Source organism: Clavelina lepadiformis, chromosome 9, assembly GCF_947623445.1.
Source record: "Clavelina lepadiformis chromosome 9, kaClaLepa1.1, whole genome shotgun sequence".
NCBI lineage: Eukaryota > Metazoa > Chordata > Ascidiacea > Aplousobranchia > Clavelinidae > Clavelina > Clavelina lepadiformis.
The window spans coordinates 2,443,728-2,461,863 of NC_135248.1; the positions used below are offsets into that span (position 1 = coordinate 2,443,728).

Here is an 18,136-nt window from a genome sequence, read left to right on the forward strand (position 1 = left end):
CTTCAGTTATCACAGCATATTAATATCTCATTTTATAGCTATATTGTTGTAGACTAAAGATGTTGTAATCAGAGTTTAATAGTTCTGTAGCCAGAGAAAGGAATACCACGAGTCAAGTTCAAGCTATTGCTCACATAACTAAGTTTGGAAAACGTGGGGGTTTTTTGTAATTCAAGTAAGAATTGAGTTCATTAGTGGAAGTTTGACAATATGCTTAGGCCTTGTCACTGGGAGAATGCATTTTCCTGTGACTGTGAGTGATAGCAGTGGAAGTGTGTTCGAAAGCAGTCCATTCATTCCAGAGCCATTCAATCAGGAGGAGCTCAGCGATCTTAACTGGGATCTCAAGTTATCCAAAGGAGCAGCAGAAATTTTGGCATCCCGACTCAAACACAAAAACTGCCTTGGAACCGGAGCTTCAATAACATTCTACCGTACAAGAGAGAAAGAATTACTTCCGTATTTTAGCCAACAAGATGAACTTGTTTACTGCAAAGACATCGAAGGGCTTCTGCTGAAAATGGGAGTGCCACAATATAGACCTCAAGAGTGGCGCTTATTCATAGACAGTTCGAAAAGGAGTTTGAAATGTGTGTTGCTACATAATGGTAACAGATATGCATCTCTCCCAATTGGCCACTCAACAAAACTAAAAGAAGAGTACAACAACATTAAAACGGTATTACAGAAACTGGATTATGACTCTCACCAATGGTTAATCTGTGTAGACTTGAAGATGGTAAATTGTTTGCTTGGCCAGCAAAGCGGCTATACAAAATACCCATGTTTTATCTGCTTGTGGGATAGCCGAGCGCGCACTGATCACTGGGTGAAGAAAGGGTGGCCACACATCATTCCACCACTGCACATAAAACTTGGTTTGATGAAGCAATTTGTGAAAGCCTTGCCTGCAACTGGGGGTTGCTTCAATTATATTTGCAGAACATTTCCTGCTTTGACCATCGAAAAGCTTAAAGCAGGCATTTTTGATGGCCCTCAGATTCGCAAACTCGAAAAGGATGTGTGTTTTGTGCAGTCCAAGACAGAATCAGAGTCTGCTGCTTGGCAATCGTTTGTTTTAGTTTCACAGAACTTTCTTGGTAACCGAAAAGCTGAAAATTACCAAGAATTGGTGGAAGATATGATTCCAAGTTGAAAGATTTGGGTGTGAAGATGAGTATCAAGGTTCACTATCTTTTCAGCCACTTAGATCGTTTTCCTGCAAACCTTGGTGATCTAAGTGAAGAGCAGGGAGAAAGGTTCCACCAGGACATTAAGGTCATGGAAGAGAGGTATCAGGGCAGGTGGGATGCCCATATGATGGCCGACTACTGTTGGAGTCTCCAACGTGACTGCTTGGCTGCATCACATTCCAGAAAGTCTTACAAAAGAAAATTTACAAGCATCGACTAATTTTTTTGTATTACAGTACCGATATATGATTGATTAGCGTGCTTTGACAGCTTACTAAATGTTCTTTGAGCGTTACTAAAAGTAGTGTTTGTGCTTTGACGTCGCCTGTTTTTGCGTTACAAAAATCTGTTGTTTACTGCTAACATCGCCTAAGTTTTAAAATTTTTGCTTGATTTTCACATGAAACATGATTCGCGTAAAGAAGGCTCTCTGTGTTAACGATTGCGTCTTTAACAATATCGCATCAGAAATAGAAGAATACTGTATGCACATGATTGAAAAGACAGATGTAGACTCATCAAAGTTGTAGAATAAAGAGAATTTTACCTATGTCAAAATTTGCGTATTTTTAGCACTTTTTGAAACAAAAATATGAAATATCTCAAAAAATAGAGCCAATTCGGAAAAACTAATGCCATTTTTGGATTCAGCGACATAAAAATACCCTAAAACCGTTGAAAACTTTCTTGGCACCAAAATGTGTGTTGACCAGTGTAATGTTCGACCTACATTAAAGAGCAACGAAACTGATCGCAGAAAAGCATGCACTCAAGACTTTATAGAATAGGTGCTATAACGGTCCGAAGTATAGTTTATTACAAGCCATGCAGTACCACGGTTGCAAAGTAACCTGCCCAGGCTATTCCACATGTAAATATGTATCCAGGAAAATGGGTTGTTTTACTGCTGTTGTAAATTATTATTCTACCAAATTCTTTATCAGAACGGCGTTCAGACATAATATTGTATACGAGCACTGCGATCCGGCTAATTTTTACAACTTTGACTAAACTTTCGAAAATTAGGTAAATTTTGTGTAGGCCTGCCTATTTGTTCAAATTTTTTACTTTTCTAAGCAGAGCAATCGCTGGATTTTTAAATGGTTTTTAAATCTGTATGATAAATTACTATGGAGGATTTAAACGCAGACGAGGATGAACTTGCAAAAATACTTCGAAATGAGTTGTGTTATCAAAATGGGATTGAAAAAAATCCAAAGGAATGTGCTGAAATTTTTCACAAGTTAGGTCTTCTTTACAAAAGACGATATAACATTGAGCCAGACAAAATATTCCTCATACAAAGTGCTGCTCTGATGAATGCAGCACTAGTTCGAAAACCTGACAACACAAAGACAGTTCAAAGCGATATTCAGGATCTTTATTTATATGTTCTACAAGAAGCTCAAGCACAAACAAAACGTGAGAAAAAATTAGAAGTGGTTGCAGAGGAAATTAAACTGAAGGTTAATGAAATGAGAGAATGGGTTGATAATCAACTACTTACGGTTGGAATTATTCCTGACCATGCAGAAGGAGATGAGCTTCTTCACTTAGAGGAGGAAAAGATTTCAAAAATGATAACGATTCAGGAAAAGATAACTGAGAGCTACAAAGAAATCATGAAAAGCTTGGCTCAAAGATGCACAGACATACTTGGAGACTTTCCATGTAAATACACACTGTCTGGAATGGGATCTCTTTCTCGCAGTGAAGTTACTCCATATTCAGATTTTGAAAATATTATTGTCTTAGAGGAAGGTGCACAAGACAGAAAAGATTATGAAGAAATCTTGGAGTATTTTCGTTGGTTTGCAGTGGTCTTTCAATTAGTACTGATCAGTCTTGGGGAAACAATATTGCCCAGTGTAGCAATTCCATGTTTAAATAACTTTGCTACTGACGGAGGAGATTGGTTTTTTGATGCTTATACCACTCGTGGTATATCGTTTGACGGCTTGATGCCACAAGCATGCAAATCGCCGCTGGGGAGACAACACAAAACTAAGGCAAAACCGTTCATTACCGAATTGATAAAGCCCGTGAACATAATGCTGACCTATCTTGAAAGTAATGAAGCACGTAGAAACGGTTATCATTTGGCTGAGATTTTGTCTAATGTTTGTTTTGTATCAGGTTGCAGAGATGTGTTTGATGACTTTGAAAAACAGCTAGATAAACGTTTAGAATATGAAACAAGGAAAGAAGATTTACAGAAACAAATATTACAACAAGTAAATGAGGACCTTAATAAGTTTGCAACCAGCTCAAATTTTCATTATTTGTCAGAGGGTGAAGAAGTAAACATGAAGGGAGTTATTTACAGAAGTACAACCATTTTCATTTCAGCTTTGGGGAGAAAAAATAATATTCGAAGTTCTTCTTTTAAAATCGTTCAAGAGCTAACAAAAATCGGTTTGATAAACGATAGATTTGCTCACAAGTTACTCTATGCAGTGGCAATAGCTTGTGAGATCAGATTGAAACTTTATATGGAGAGTCAAAGTCAAAATGATTGGATTGACAATGAAACATTGGATGCAGATGAAGTCGGAAATCTTGCTGAAACAGTTGGTGCAAAAAGTCTGATTGATTATTTTCTAATCGCTTACTCATTACAACATGATGTTGCAAAACATTTTGATCTCACTGAAAATAAATTTTATGAATATCCAGAAGTACTACTTGTAAAGTTAAACTTTTACTTCAGAAATTATAAAATAGCTCTGAAGTTATCCAAATTATTTCTTCAAAATACTAACAAAACAATCGATGCATCCCATTCTGGTAGTGAAGTCCCAACGGAGATATCTGGTGTAGAGTATTACAAGCTACAAAAGCGAATCGATGATTTAAAAGAGAATGATCACGATCTGTTTATGCCTAACAATATTTCTGAAGAAAGTCGTAATAGAAAGTTAATTGCTGATATATTGTACATGGTTGGAATATGTTTGGTAAGACAAAATAACTGCAAAGAAGGTCGAGTTCAGATCGAACGAGAGTTAGAAATAAGACAAACTATAACTCAAAATGAAAGTTGTGACAGAGATATTTCTGAATGCTACAATTTATTAGCAATTTGTTTGTCAGGTTTGAAGCTGTACAACGAGTCAATCGAAATGGAAAGGCGTTCATTGGGTGTTTTGCTTTGTGTAAATTCTTATCCAAACAAAGAAAGACATCTTGCAATTTCTTATTCAAACATAGGTTTAAACTATGTAAGTCTTCGAGAATTTGATCAAGCAATTCAAATGTTTAACAAATGCTTAACTGCTTTGGAACAATTTACGTCGGTGGGAGCAATCAAAACAAAACTACGCTATTACATGTATTACGGAAATGCGTTTTATCTTCGGAATAACATCAAGTTGGCTTTGAAATACTACATGCAAGGACTTGAAGTCAGCAAACAAAATCCTTTTTCTTCTCGTCTAAATCAAATACTAGCTTATATGAACGGTAGAATTGCAGTTTGTTTGATGGAAATAGGGAAAACTGAAGAAGCTTTAAGTTACTTTAATATTGAAAGAGATATTCGCATGCACATATTGTCAAACAAAGTTTCCTTAAAACTAAAACAACTGCAACAACAAGTAAATACAATACCTGAAACCAAATACCAACATCAAACTTCTATTATTTTCAACAAAAACAAGAATTTCGAAGGGGAAACATTTTTAAGTAATATCACCGAAATCGTAACGCTTATAGAAAAAACATCTCGAAATGTAGAATTAGATAAAGCAATAGCTTTACAAATAGAAAAAATAGGGAATAACACTAAACAAATGGAAAAGTACAAAGAAGCTCTGGAAATATTTGAAAACTCACTCGAAATACGAAAACGAATTTCAACAGATGAAAGCAATGATGACGATGTAGCTTCCTGTCTCAATCAAATCGGAATATGTTTGGATAACGACAAACAACATGAAAAAGCTTTGGAGAAATATCAACAAGCATTGGATATAAGAAAGCGAATATCACCAGATGTAAACATCGATACTGATATTGCTGCTTATTTGCGTAATGCTGGTATTTGCTTAAGTAAGATGAAAAAATACCAAGAAGCTCTGGAAATGTTTGAAAACTCACTCGAAATACGAAAACGAATTTCAACAGATGAAAGCACTGATGATGACGTAGCTTCTTCTCTAAATCAAATCGGAATATGTTTGGATAACGACAAACAACATGAAAAAGCTTTGGAGAAATATCAACAAGCATTGAATATAAAAAAGCAAACATCACCAGATGTAAACATCGATACTTATATTGCTGCTTATTTGCGTAATGCTGGTGGTTGCTTAAGAAACATGAAAGAATACAAAGAAGCTCTGGAAATGTTTGAAAACTCACTCGAAATACGAAAACGAATTTCAACAGATGAAAGCACTAATGATGAAGTAGCTTCTTGTCTCAATCAAATCGGAATATGTTTGAATAACGAAAAAGAACATGAAAAAGCTTTGGAGAAATATCAACAAGCATTGGATATAAGAAAGCGAATATCACCAGATGTAAACATCGATACTGATATTGCTGCTTATTTGTATAAAGCTGGTATTTGCTTAAATAACATGAAAAAGTACAAAGAAGCTCGGGAAATGTTTGAAAACTCACTCGAAATACGAAAACGAATTTCAACAGATGAAAGCACTGATGATGATGTAGCTTTCTGTCTCAATCAAATCGGAAATTGTTTGGATAACGACAAAGAACATGAAAAAGCTTTGGAGAAATATCAACAAGCATTGGATATAAGAAAGCGAATATCACCAGATGTAAACATCGATACTGATATTGCTGCTTATTTGTTAAACGCTGGTATTTGCTTAAGAAATATGGAAAAGTATAAAGAAGCTCTGGAAATGTTTGAAAAGGAACTCGAAATACGAAAACGAATTTCAACAGATGAAAGCACTGATGATAAGTTAGCTTCCTGTCTCAATCAAATCGGAATATGTTTGGATAACGACGAAGAACATGAGAAAGCTTTGGAGAAATATCAACAAGCATTGGATATAAGAAAGCGAATATCACCAGATGTAAATATCGATACTGATATTGCTGCTTATTTGTATAACGCTGGTGTTTGCTTAAGAAACATGAAAAAATACAAAGAAGCTCTGGAAATGTTTGAAAACTCACTCGACATACGAAAACGAATTTCAACAGATGAAAGCACTGATGATAAGTTAGCTTCCTGTCTCAATCAAATCGGAATTTGTTTGTATAACAACAAAGAACACGAGAAAGCTTTGGAGAAATATCAACAAGCATTGGATATAAGAAAGCGAATATCACCAGATGTAAACATCGATACTGATATTGCTGCTTATTTGCGTAATGCTGGTATTTGCTTAAGTAAGATGAAAAAATACAAAGAAGCTCTGGAAATGTTTGAAAACTCACTCGAAATACGAAAACAAATTTCAACAGATGAAAGCACTGATGATGATGTAGCTTCCTGTCTCATCCAAATCGGAATGTGTTTGGATAACGACAAAGAACATGAAAAAGCTTTGGAGAAATATCAACAAGCATTGGATATAAGAAAGCGAATATCACCAGATGTAAACATCGATACTGATATTGCTGCTTATTTGCGTAATGCTGATATTTGCTTAAGTAAGATGAAAAAATACAAAGAAGCTCTGGAAATGTTTGAAAACTCACTCGAAATACGAAAACGAATTTCAACAGATGAAAGCACTGATGATGATGTAGCTTTCTGTCTCAATCAAATCGGAAATTGTTTGGATAACGACAAAGAACATGAAAAAGCTTTGGAGAAATATCAACAAGCATTGGATATAAGAAAGCGAATATCACCAGATGTAAACATCGATACTGATATTGCTGCTTATTTGCGTAATGCTGGTATTTGCTTAAGAAACATGAAAAAATACAAAGAAGCTCTGGAAATGTTTGAAAACTCACTCGACATACGAAAACGAATTTCAACAGATGAAAGCACTGATGATAAGTTAGCTTCCTGTCTCAATCAAATCGGAATTTGTTTGTATAACAACAAAGAACACGAGAAAGCTTTGGAGAAATATCAACAAGCATTGGATATAAGAAAGCGATTATCACCAGATGTAAACATCGATACTGATATTGCTGCTTATTTGCGTAATGCTGGTAATTGCTTAAGTAGCATGAAAAAGTACAAAGAAGCTCTGGAAATGCTTGAAAACTCACTCGAAATACAAAAACGACTTTCAACAGATGAAAGCACTGATGTTGATGTAGCTTCCTGTCTCAATGAAATTGGAATGTGTTTGGATAACGATAAAGAACATGAAAAAGCTTTGAAGAAATTCCAACAAGCATTGGATATAAGAAAACGAATATCACCAGATGTAAACATCGATACTGATATTGCTGCTTATTTGCGTAATGCTGGTATTTGCTTAAGTAAGATGAAAAAATACAAAAAAGCTCTGGAAATGTTTGAAAACTCACTCGAAATACGAAAACGAATTTCAACAGATGAAAGCACTGATGATAAGTTAGCTTCCTGTCTCAATCAAATCGGAATTTGTTTGTATAACAACAAAGAACACGAGAAAGCTTTGGAGAAATATCAACAAGCATTGGATATAAGAAAGCGAATATCACCAGATGTAAACATCGATACTGATATTGCTGCTTATTTGCGTAATGCTGGTATTTGCTTAAGTAACATGAAAAAGTACAAAGAAGCTCTGGAAATGTTTGAAAACTCACTTGACATACGAAAACGAATTTCAGCAGATAAAAGCAGTGATGAAGATGTAGCTTCCGGTCTCAATCAAATCGGATTCTGTTTGTTAATTCTCAACGAATATAAAAAAGCATTTAAGACATATCAACAAGCCTCGGAAATAATATTACAAGTGCAACCAACACTTTCAAACAAATTCTTTAATTTCTGCCTAAATGTTTTTTGCTGGCTTTTGCCTTAGGTATTTTGCTAAATAAATATTTGCACTTAAATTTGTTGAAAATGTACTTGTATCATGTGGAAATTTAAACAACCTTTTCTACAAAATATAATTTTAATTGTATTTGTACCTTTCTTAAAATTGCTTACGTTTAACTTAAAGTAGCTCAATGGACACTAAACTTAATACTTTTTCTTCGTAGCAAGTTTTTTTAAACATTTATTTCAAGAATGCTTTATTGTTCCTAAACTATTCTACGCATATGTCTGACCTGTTGTAGATTGATAGATAAATGTTTGTTTTTTACAAATTTTTGTGCTTTTTCAGGTAATTTTTGTCTCGAAAACCATAGCAAGAATTTTTGTATTGTTTAGCATTCCAATCTAATTCACATTCGAAGTCTTTGCTATGAAACTCGGCATTAATTTTAGAGCATTAAAACTGAAAGAAGCTCTTATGATATTATAGGTTTATTTAAGCATAGAAAATTAAGACTAAGGTGTTACGCATTGAGACATTGCCATATGTCTCTCGTGCATGCATGCAGAAGTATTTATGTTTACCAAATTTTTCGTTATTTTCTACAACGTTCTATTCTGACTGTTGCTTTTCAAAGCATTTCAAGCTCTTGCACTTGTAGCTCTTTATTCCCCGTATTGCTACTGCTTTACTTTCTGACTTGATTATAATTATAGCTGAAAAAGCGTTGAAGATATTTCATCCTCTTCATTCATCATTTACACAAAATTTTCTGATGATACTCCGAAGCTCAACAGTTGGAACTTTAGTTCTTCTGCTGATTGCTGATTGTTCTATTGTTCATGCTGCAACAGGTTGCTCATTTTCATATGAAAGTATGTTTTCATTACAAGCTTGAAAACCAATTTCCAGTCGTTCACGTCGTATAAGTTGATTTTTTTCGGCTTCTGGGACTTGAAGTTGTAGAGGTTGGAGTCGGGCAACAACTTGATTATGCTGTCATCTCAAACTCCCAAACCATGATGTTAAGGAAAAAAACGAACGGTTGCTGGAGCCTTGGTTCTATGGTATGTTCCTAATAACTTAACGATTTCCATATGTAAGAAATTTTGAAGTATACGAATTACACACGGCGTTGATTTAGATTTTTTGCCGGTTGTTGGGTCGTTCTTTTGTCGAGAACTTTGCAGTTAAGGAGCAATTTTCTTTAAGTGTTGCTGTATTGTAATTAGTAACAGAGCAGTTTGTGAACGATTTGATTAACGTGTTTCGTTTTAAACCATCTTTAATAACTTATGTCATTTTTCTTATAGTAAATTTTATATTTAAAAAAACTTTTTGTCTTTAGATTTAAACCTGCGCCACCAACCATAGCAGCCAGAGCAAGACAGGAATTTATTATTGACTCGTAAAATGCTGAGTGTGACATGGCCTACACGAAATAAACGTAAGTCGGATGAAACAGAAGTCTTAAATGCTTTAAATGCTTAAAATGCTTACGTGTAATTGATTTTATCAACTGTTATTGATTTTCGATTTTACAGAATTTGTTTTGGATTCTTGAAGTTCCTTTTCTCGCTATGTGAAGTATAAGCGGAAAATATTCTGGAAGTACAAGTAATAACAGACTGTTCACCCCAATACAAAGTTCTTATAGTTTTAAATCACTTCATTGCTTCGCAGACGGCCGAAAATTCAGCGCAAACAATGAAGACTATGACCTGAGGTTGGTATATCATGCGGTCCGTAATGAAGAAGCTTGGTAAAAAGAAGATTGGTTTTAATCTTAACTGGCTGTACCTCACAACTGGAAAAGAATCTTTGGCAGGAATATTCTATCACATTTTTAGTCGCGGATCCTATGAAAACATTGGAATGAAGATTTGACGAGTTTATATTTTTCGGGCGTTAACTGTTTCTGTTCTTTTCGTTGCATAAATATCATGGTTTGAATGTTTTTAATGTGTTGTTGAAAATTTTAAAAACATTAAAATGTTCGGTTTTTGTAATTTATAATTTATCTAAAATTTTTGTGTGTAGCTGTTAGCAGAAATAAATAAAACTGCAGCTGAGTGATTGACACGTGAGTAACAATTTTTGCATGTCCTGTTACACAAGCTTTAAGGTAAACAGATTCCGACGTATTTTTGTAAAGATGCCGATAAAAACTCTTATTGAAACCAGAATGAAAACAGATCAGCGTTTGCTCAATTTAGATAACTTTGTTGACTGTTTATCCGCAGTAAAATGTCATTCCTTTGCCCATGTTCTTGGGCGTGCTCAAGGAAAGATATTTCATGATAATTTGAAAATATTCTGAAAATTTAGTTTTAGGCAATCGTACAAAATGCGTTTACTGTAGCAAGCGCTGATTCATTAAGTGTAGAATGCTAACACAATTGCGCTCTGGCAGCATCAAGTGGCCAACAGTGTAAAGCGCAATGAACTGTGTCACTATAGTTTGGTTATTAGCCAATCATGACAACGGAAGGAGTTTAGAGAAAAAAGATAGTATAATTACGTAATAACTCATTGACTGTAAACAAGCAAGTTAGGAATAATTCCCTCACTTGGATCACTCTTCGGGCCGTGTTCAATCTCTGTTCTGATGTACTGATTCAATCTTCAGTCATTCGAGTTCAAGTCAAGTCGAGTGTGTGTTAATATAAGATATATTATGTTGAATAAATTTTGTTACTCAGAGGTTTTTGTTGTGATGTATCATTAGCTGATAACTACGAGAGCAATTTTCAAACGTATGAGTTTGTACAGCAATCAATACTTGAGTCTAATACTAGTATATACCGTTTGCTTCTTGATACGATTTGTATTTTATAACCGCGATGTGTTTTTCATAAAGTGTGTTGCTACCTCGGGCACTTGTGTTTTCTAATAACGTGTACACGCCTCTCTGGTAGAAATTAGCGTTTTTTTCAGTTTGGAATTTTTCCATTGCGCAAGCAAGTAGTCAAGATGTTTGAGTTTGTGTGAAATCGTGATTCATTCAAGTTATACATTGTTGATCATCAAGTTGTGCAGTTTTTGTACCACTGAAAATACAACAGTTCTGATAAAGTATTTATAACGGTCAGTTAATATTGTCTCATTGCCAAATTACCGAGCAATGAGTCGCAGGTACCATTTCTTGGAGCTTTGCAGTTTGCAGATATCAGCCACGAATTTGGTCGGATATTACCCCCAAGCCATTATACAACGTTTTTTCATTGAAGGTGAAGGCAGTGTTGCTGTTGATTTGGATTGTTTAAGGTTAAGCTGACACGAGCGGAGACAAAGGCGTATTTTTCTGTTTTGTTTGGTTTGACCCAGCATCCGGCTAGCCTTTTGACTTTGCTTACTTAGATTTCCATGACATCCAATTTCCTTTATGACCGCAGTATATTGAAGCGCACGTAAAAGAAAACGCTATCGAGCGCATTTGGCCTGCTTTAGGTTTCAAACGATAATTAAATGGCGTTTGATCATCGTTAATCGTCTGCGCAATCAAATAACTATTTTCGTGAGATATCATACAGGTTTGGAAAAAACTTATTTGGTTGACTTAATTGAAGTTGGGTTTGTGACAAGAATTCCGGGATAGGAAAACTTTGTGCAATCTTATTTCATAATAACTTCGGTAAAATAGAAATCCTACAACAATGTGGACACATTATCTACTACGAAATGTTTTCTCTGAAAACGTTTTTCTCAAGTTAGTGCGCAAAGTTATTAGTAAGTATATTCCTGATAAAGAACGCTTTAATAAAAGTTGTGATTAATATGTAATTATTGCCGAAATAGTGTCGCAGAAAATCATCATCTGACGCTAATCATGACGTACGTGGTGGCAATGATGACGAATGTGAAATCCATGATGTGCATGACGCTGGTGTATGCATGAAGTAACAATAGAATATGTTACGTTAGTTATGACTGCCGGTAAGCTAAATTACATTTGATGCTAGTCACACTGGTAAATCTTTATATACTAACCAGCTGAACTTATGGTTGGCTGTTTGCGCTAGCTTGTAATCCAGTACCGATAATTGCCGAGAGGACGTGAATGCTTCACTGGTACCTCTGCTCTCATCTACTGTGACATTTGTTTGCTGAAAATAAATTTCAACAGCAGCTTATTGCCTTCTTGCCAAGTCGTATTCCATCATAAATCTGTTAGCTAGCTTACTTTGACGGCCATACTTCTTTTTCTAACGCTAGTCAACAAAAATATTGAATTCACAAGGTCAAAATCGCCACCGTCTACTTAAAAAATAGCGCCAAATTTGAAGGTTTACGGCGATAACTGTTTAACCACTACATATTATTGAAGAGGACTTTATCCGGGATACTTAGGCTACTTGTAGCTCTTCTTTGAATTCAAGTTAACTTCAAGTGTTCACATGAAATTAGATGAAGATTATTTTATTTCGCATTCGAGTGATTTTGATAAAACGGCTACAGTTTATAACCAGGTGTCGATAGTATTGCGTTGAAACGTTTTCCATTCTATGCCCCAGGTGGCGGCAGAGCACCAACTTGTCGAAAGAATCAAGAGTTTTTTTCGCAGTAGGACGAGGAGGCACCCAGACGCCCTTTAAAAACGTATCTTCCCTTCAAGTAATGCTTGTGTTTCCAATGAAATCAAGTTAGCATCAATCGTGAACTAGTAACAGCACAACAACTTATACAAAGTGTAATCTTCTTTTTATTCGCTATGGTGTAATCAATTACGACTTACATAACATATTCGTGTTTAGTCAATCATTGACATACACCGAACCGAACCGAAATATTCCACAAACGTAAAGAAAAGTTTGTTACGCAACAAATTTTAGTATGTTGCAACATTAACAAAATCATTGTTTGTCGAGCTACCAACTTGACTAGCGTCTATCTCACAAAGGCGTCATTGCTTTCTAGCTAGCGGTTGACTAAGCTTTACTTTTATGTGCTTGTAGTAAGGCTTTCGTTCACAACTTGATTCTCAGCATGTCCTAATCACGGACATGCTGTTATCGCTGTAGTTAAGGTAGTTTGGTGGTATCATAATAAAAATTAGCCATATGTGGGTGGCAGCTTTTATGATATAAACTCCTGTGTTAATCTGTTAACCCTATTCCCATTAAGGTTTATCGAGTTGATTTACGGGCATTTAAATGGTGACTTGGCTTTGCAGAAGCATACCTTAACGTATTTTAGTAAAATGGAATTTGTTTATCAGTAAGGGAAGTTACAACCTATATTTAATTGCGTTTCATAAATATTTCTACATAATAACGCATTTCAACGATATCATTTTACGCACAACTGCCATCATTGACTGCTTAAAAACTCTTCGGCAGTTTCCCATCAGTTTGTGAAAGGTTAGTTTTACTGATAGTTGTTTGGCAGGTTTTAGTTTTAAATCTAGTGGTTGCAAGTAATGAAGCAAATTGATTCGACTACGAGCTCGTCTCAAAGTAAAAGCTTCATTGGAATAAGGTTAATGTAGAATGCCAGACAGACTTAAATGTTCTCTGCTCAATGAGCAGTGATATGCTCCGGAATATTGAATTGTGCTGAATGCAGACTACGGTGCGCGAGCTGCTGATGTTGAAGAGGTAAAATGTTTCTTTTCGTCTCCATTTCTGCGTGGTTTATTGCACTGTTTTATTGCAAGCAAGGCCGCCTTGAGCAAGCTCCGGTTCAGTTTAAATAACTTAATGTAGCCTAATGCTAATATAATATGCTAATTATTATTATTATTAGCAGCAGCTAATATATAAAATAAATGAACAATAAAATGCTAATATAAAACCATCAAAAGCTGTTTGCGCTAGCTTGTAATCCAGTACCGATAAATGCCGAGAGGACGTGAATGCTTCACTGGTACCTCTGCTCTCACCTACTGTGACATTTGTTTGCTGAAAATAAATTTCAACAGCAGCTTATTGCCTTCTTGCCAAGTCGTATTCCATCATAAATCTGTTAGCTAGCTTACCTTGACCGCCATACTTCTTTTTCTAACGCTAGTCAACAAAAGTATAGAATTCACAAGGTCAAAATCGCCACCACCTGCTTAAAAAATAGCGCCAAATTTGAAGGTTTACGGCGATAACTATTTAACCACTACATATTCTGGAAAAGGACTTTCTCCAGGATACTTAGGTTACTTATAGCTCTTCTTTGATTTCAAGTTCACTGCAAGTGTTCGCATGAAATTAGATGAAGATTATTTTATTTCGCATTCGAGTGATTTTGATAAAACGGCTACAGTTTATCACCAGGTGTCTATAGTATTGCGTTGTAACGTTTTCCATTCTATGCCCTAGGTGGCGGCAGAGCACCAACTAACCGAAAGAATCAAGAGTTTTTTTTTCGCAGTAGGACGAGGAGGCACCCAGACGCCCTTTAAAAACGTATCTTCCCTTCAAGTAATGCTTGTGTTTCGGCACATGTTTGTTTTCCAATGAAATGAAGTTAGCATCAATCGTGAACTAGTAACAGCACAACAACTTATACAAAGTGTAATCTTCTTTTCATTCGCTATGGCGTAATCAACTACGACTTACATAACATATTCGTGTTCAGTTAATCATTAAGTGACGTACTTCGAATCAAACCGAACCCAAATATTCCACAAACGTAAAGAAGAGTTTGTTACGTAACAATTTTCAGTATGTTGCAACATTAACAAAATCATTGTTTGTCGAGCGACCAACTTGACTAGCGTCTACCTCACAAAGGCGTCATTGCCTTCTAGCTAGCGGTTGACTAAGCTTTACTTTTATGTGCTTGTAGTAAGGCTTTTGTCCACAACTTGATTCTCAGCATGTCCTAATCACGGACATGCTGTTATCGCTGTAGTTAAAGTAGTTAGGTAGTATCATAATAAGAATTAGCCATATGTGGGTGGCAGCTTTTATGATATAAACTCCTATGTTAATCTGTTAACCCTATTCCCATTAGGGTTTATCGACTTGATTTACGGGCATTTAAATGGTGACTTGGCTTTGCAGAAGCATAACTTAACGCATTCTAGTAAAATGGAATTTGTTTATCAGTAAGGGAAATTACAACCTATATTCAATTGTGTTTCATAAATATTTCTACATAATAACGCATTTCAACGATATCATTTTACGCACAACAGCCATCATTGACTGCTTAAAAACTCTTCGGCAGTTTCCCATCAGTTTGTGAAAGGTTAGTTTTACTGATAGTTGTTTGGCAGGTTTTAGTTTTAAATCTAGTGGTTGCAAGTAATGAAGCAAATTGATTCGACTACGAGCTCGTCTCAAAGTAAAAGCTTCATTGGGATAAGGTTAATGTAGAATGCCAGACAGACTTAAATGTTCTCTGCTCAATGAGCAGTGATATGCTCCGGAATATTGAATTGTGCTGAATGCAGACTACGGTGCGCGAGCTGCTGATGTTGAAGAGGTAAAGTGTTTCTTTTCGTCTCCATTTCTGCGTGGTTTATTGCACTGTTTTATTGCAAGCAAGGCCGCCTTGAGCAAGCTCCGGTTTAGTTTAAATAACTTAATGTAGCCTAATGCTAATATAATATGCTAATTATTATTATTAGCAGCAGCTAATATATAAAATAAATGAACAATAAAATGCTAATATAAAACCATCAAAAGCTGTTTGCGCTAGCTTGTAATCCAGTACCGATAAATGCCGAGAGGACGTGAATGCTTCACTGGTACCTCTGCTCTCACCTACTGTGACATTTGTTTGCTGAAAATAAATTTCAACAGCAGCTTATTGCCTTCTTGCCAAGTCGTATTCCATCATAAATCTGTTAGCTAGCTTACCATGACCGCCATACTTCTTTTTCTAACGCTAGTCAACAAAAGTATAGAATTCACAAGGTCAAAATCGCCACCACCTGCTTAAAAAATAGCGCCAAATTTGAAGGTTTACGGCGATAACTATTTAACCACTACATATTCTGGAAAAGGACTTTCTCCAGGATACTTAGGTTACTTATAGCTCTTCTTTGATTTCAAGTTCACTGCAAGTGTTCGCATGAAATTAGATGAAGATTATTTTATTTCGCATTCGAGTGATTTTGATAAAACGGCTACAGTTTATCACCAGGTGTCTATAGTATTGCGTTGTAACGTTTTCCATTCTATGCCCTAGGTGGCGGCAGAGCACCAAGTTGCCGAAAGAATCAAGAGTTTTTTCGCAGTAGGACAAGGAGGCACCCAAACGCCCTTTAAAAACGTATCTTCCCTTCAAGTAATGCTTGTGTTTCGGCACATGTTTGCTTTCCAATGAAATGAAGTTAGCATCAATCGTGAACTAGTAACAGCACAACAACTTATACAAAGTGTAATCTTCTTTTTATTCGCTATGGTGTAATCAACTACGACTTACATAACACATTCGTGTTTAGTTAATCATTGACAAACACCGAACCGAACCCAAATATTCCACAAACGTAAAGAAGAGTTTGTTACGTAACAAATTTCAGTATGTTGCAACATTAACAAAATCATTGTTTGTCGAGCTACCAACTTGTCTAGCGTCTACCTCACAAAGGCGTCATTGCCTTCTAGCTAGCGGTTGACTATGCTTTACTTTTATGTGCTTGTAGTAAGGCTTTTTCCACAACTTGATTCTCAGCATGTCCTAATCACGGTCATGCTGTTATCGCTGTAGTTAAGGTAGTTTGGTGGTATTAAAATAAGAATTAGCCATATGTGGGTGGCAGCTTTTATGATATAAACTCCTGTGTTAACCTGTTAACCCTATTCCCATTAGGGTTTATCGAGTTGTTTTACGGGCATTTAAATGGTGACTTGGCTTTGCAGAAGCATACCTTAACGTATTTTAGTGAAATGGAATTTGTTTATCAGTAAGGGAAGTTACAACCTATATTCAATTGCGTTTCATAAATATTTCTACATAATAACGCATTTCTACGGTATCATTTTACGCACCACAGCCATCATTGACTGCTTAAAAACTCTTCGACAGTTTCCCATCAGTTTGTGAAAGGTTAGTTTTACTGATAATGTTTCGCAGGTTTTAGTTTTAAATGTAGTGGTTGCAAGTAATGAAGCAAGTTGAATCGACTACGAGCTCGTCTCTAAGTAAAAGCTTCATTGGGATAAGGTTATTGTAGAATGCCGGACAGACTTAAATGTTCTCTGCTCAATGAGCAGTGATATGCTCCGGAATATTAAATTTGCTGAATGCTGATTACAGTGGGCGAGCTGCTGATGGTTAAGAGGTAAAGTGTTTCTTTTTGTCTCCATTTCTGTGTGTTTGTTGTTAACTATTTTATTGCAAGAAAGGCCGCCTTGAGCAAGCTCCGGTTTAGTTTAAATAACTTAATGTGGCCTAATGCTAATATAATATGCTAATTATTATTATTATTAGCAGCTAATATATAAAATAAATGAACAATAAAATGCTAATATAAAGCCATCAAAAGCTCCAACGACAAATCGTAGGCTACGAAACTTCTCCTTGCAGGCCCAATCACAAAAAGATTTTTAAGATTGTTAAGATGGGACGCTTCTTCCGTATTTTTACAACCATTACCACTCCAACTGACGTATAGTTTGTTTAAAATCTCACCATAATTTGGTATTTCCATTACTTTATCGAATGATGATGCGTTGGTCGTTTGAATGAAAAATATGTTTTCCACCGCCTTGGCTGTAGTGTTTGTTTTTCGTTTGTGTCGCAACTCCGAACGCTTTTATCTAGGTCGTAAATATTTGAAGCAAGTTTGTACAACCTAAGTTGGCACACGGGAGACACCACAGCACCATTACGACAACGGTCCGTCATGCGCTCCGGCCATTACAAAACAATGCCGTCAAAGGCGGTGATGTGATCACGACAAGTGAACAGCAAAAGCCAATTGACACACTAGGGAACGAAAGCCAGAAATCAGGACTCTACCGTGAGCATTTTTTTTTTGAAAACTCGAGGGGCGATATAATGCGCTAGTTGTCATAATTAGGCCTTATTCCTACGGAATTTTCGTTTAGATGTGATAATATTATAATAATATTAATGATATATGTT

The 18,136-nt window shown here is 35.8% G+C and overlaps 1 protein-coding gene across 3 annotated transcripts; it reads left to right on the forward strand.

Moving 5' to 3' along the window:
* The first annotated feature begins 1,451 nt into the window (after positions 1-1,451).
* Positions 1,452-10,178, forward strand: LOC143470974 (uncharacterized). 3 transcript variants are annotated; one of them, XM_076969273.1, is made up of 5 exons: positions 1,452-8,961; positions 9,068-9,174; positions 9,456-9,554; positions 9,652-9,724; positions 9,791-10,178. In XM_076969273.1, the coding sequence occupies exon 1, from the start codon at positions 2,324-2,326 to the stop codon at positions 8,147-8,149; it is 5,826 nt and encodes a 1,941-aa protein (XP_076825388.1). In that variant the 5' UTR covers positions 1,452-2,323; the 3' UTR covers positions 8,150-8,961; positions 9,068-9,174; positions 9,456-9,554; positions 9,652-9,724; positions 9,791-10,178. The 3 variants fall into 3 exon arrangements, with proteins under 3 accessions (XP_076825388.1, XP_076825387.1, XP_076825389.1); XM_076969272.1 differs by having other exon boundaries at positions 1,452-9,174; XM_076969274.1 differs by lacking the exon at positions 9,652-9,724 and having other exon boundaries at positions 1,452-9,174.
* Positions 10,179-18,136: the final 7,958 nt, after the last annotated feature.

What these genes read in the sequence shown, in the direction of transcription:
- LOC143470974 (XM_076969272.1), top strand. Translation starts at nt 2,324, where the DNA reads ATGGAGGATTTAAACGCAGACGAGGATGAACTTGCAAAAATACTTCGA.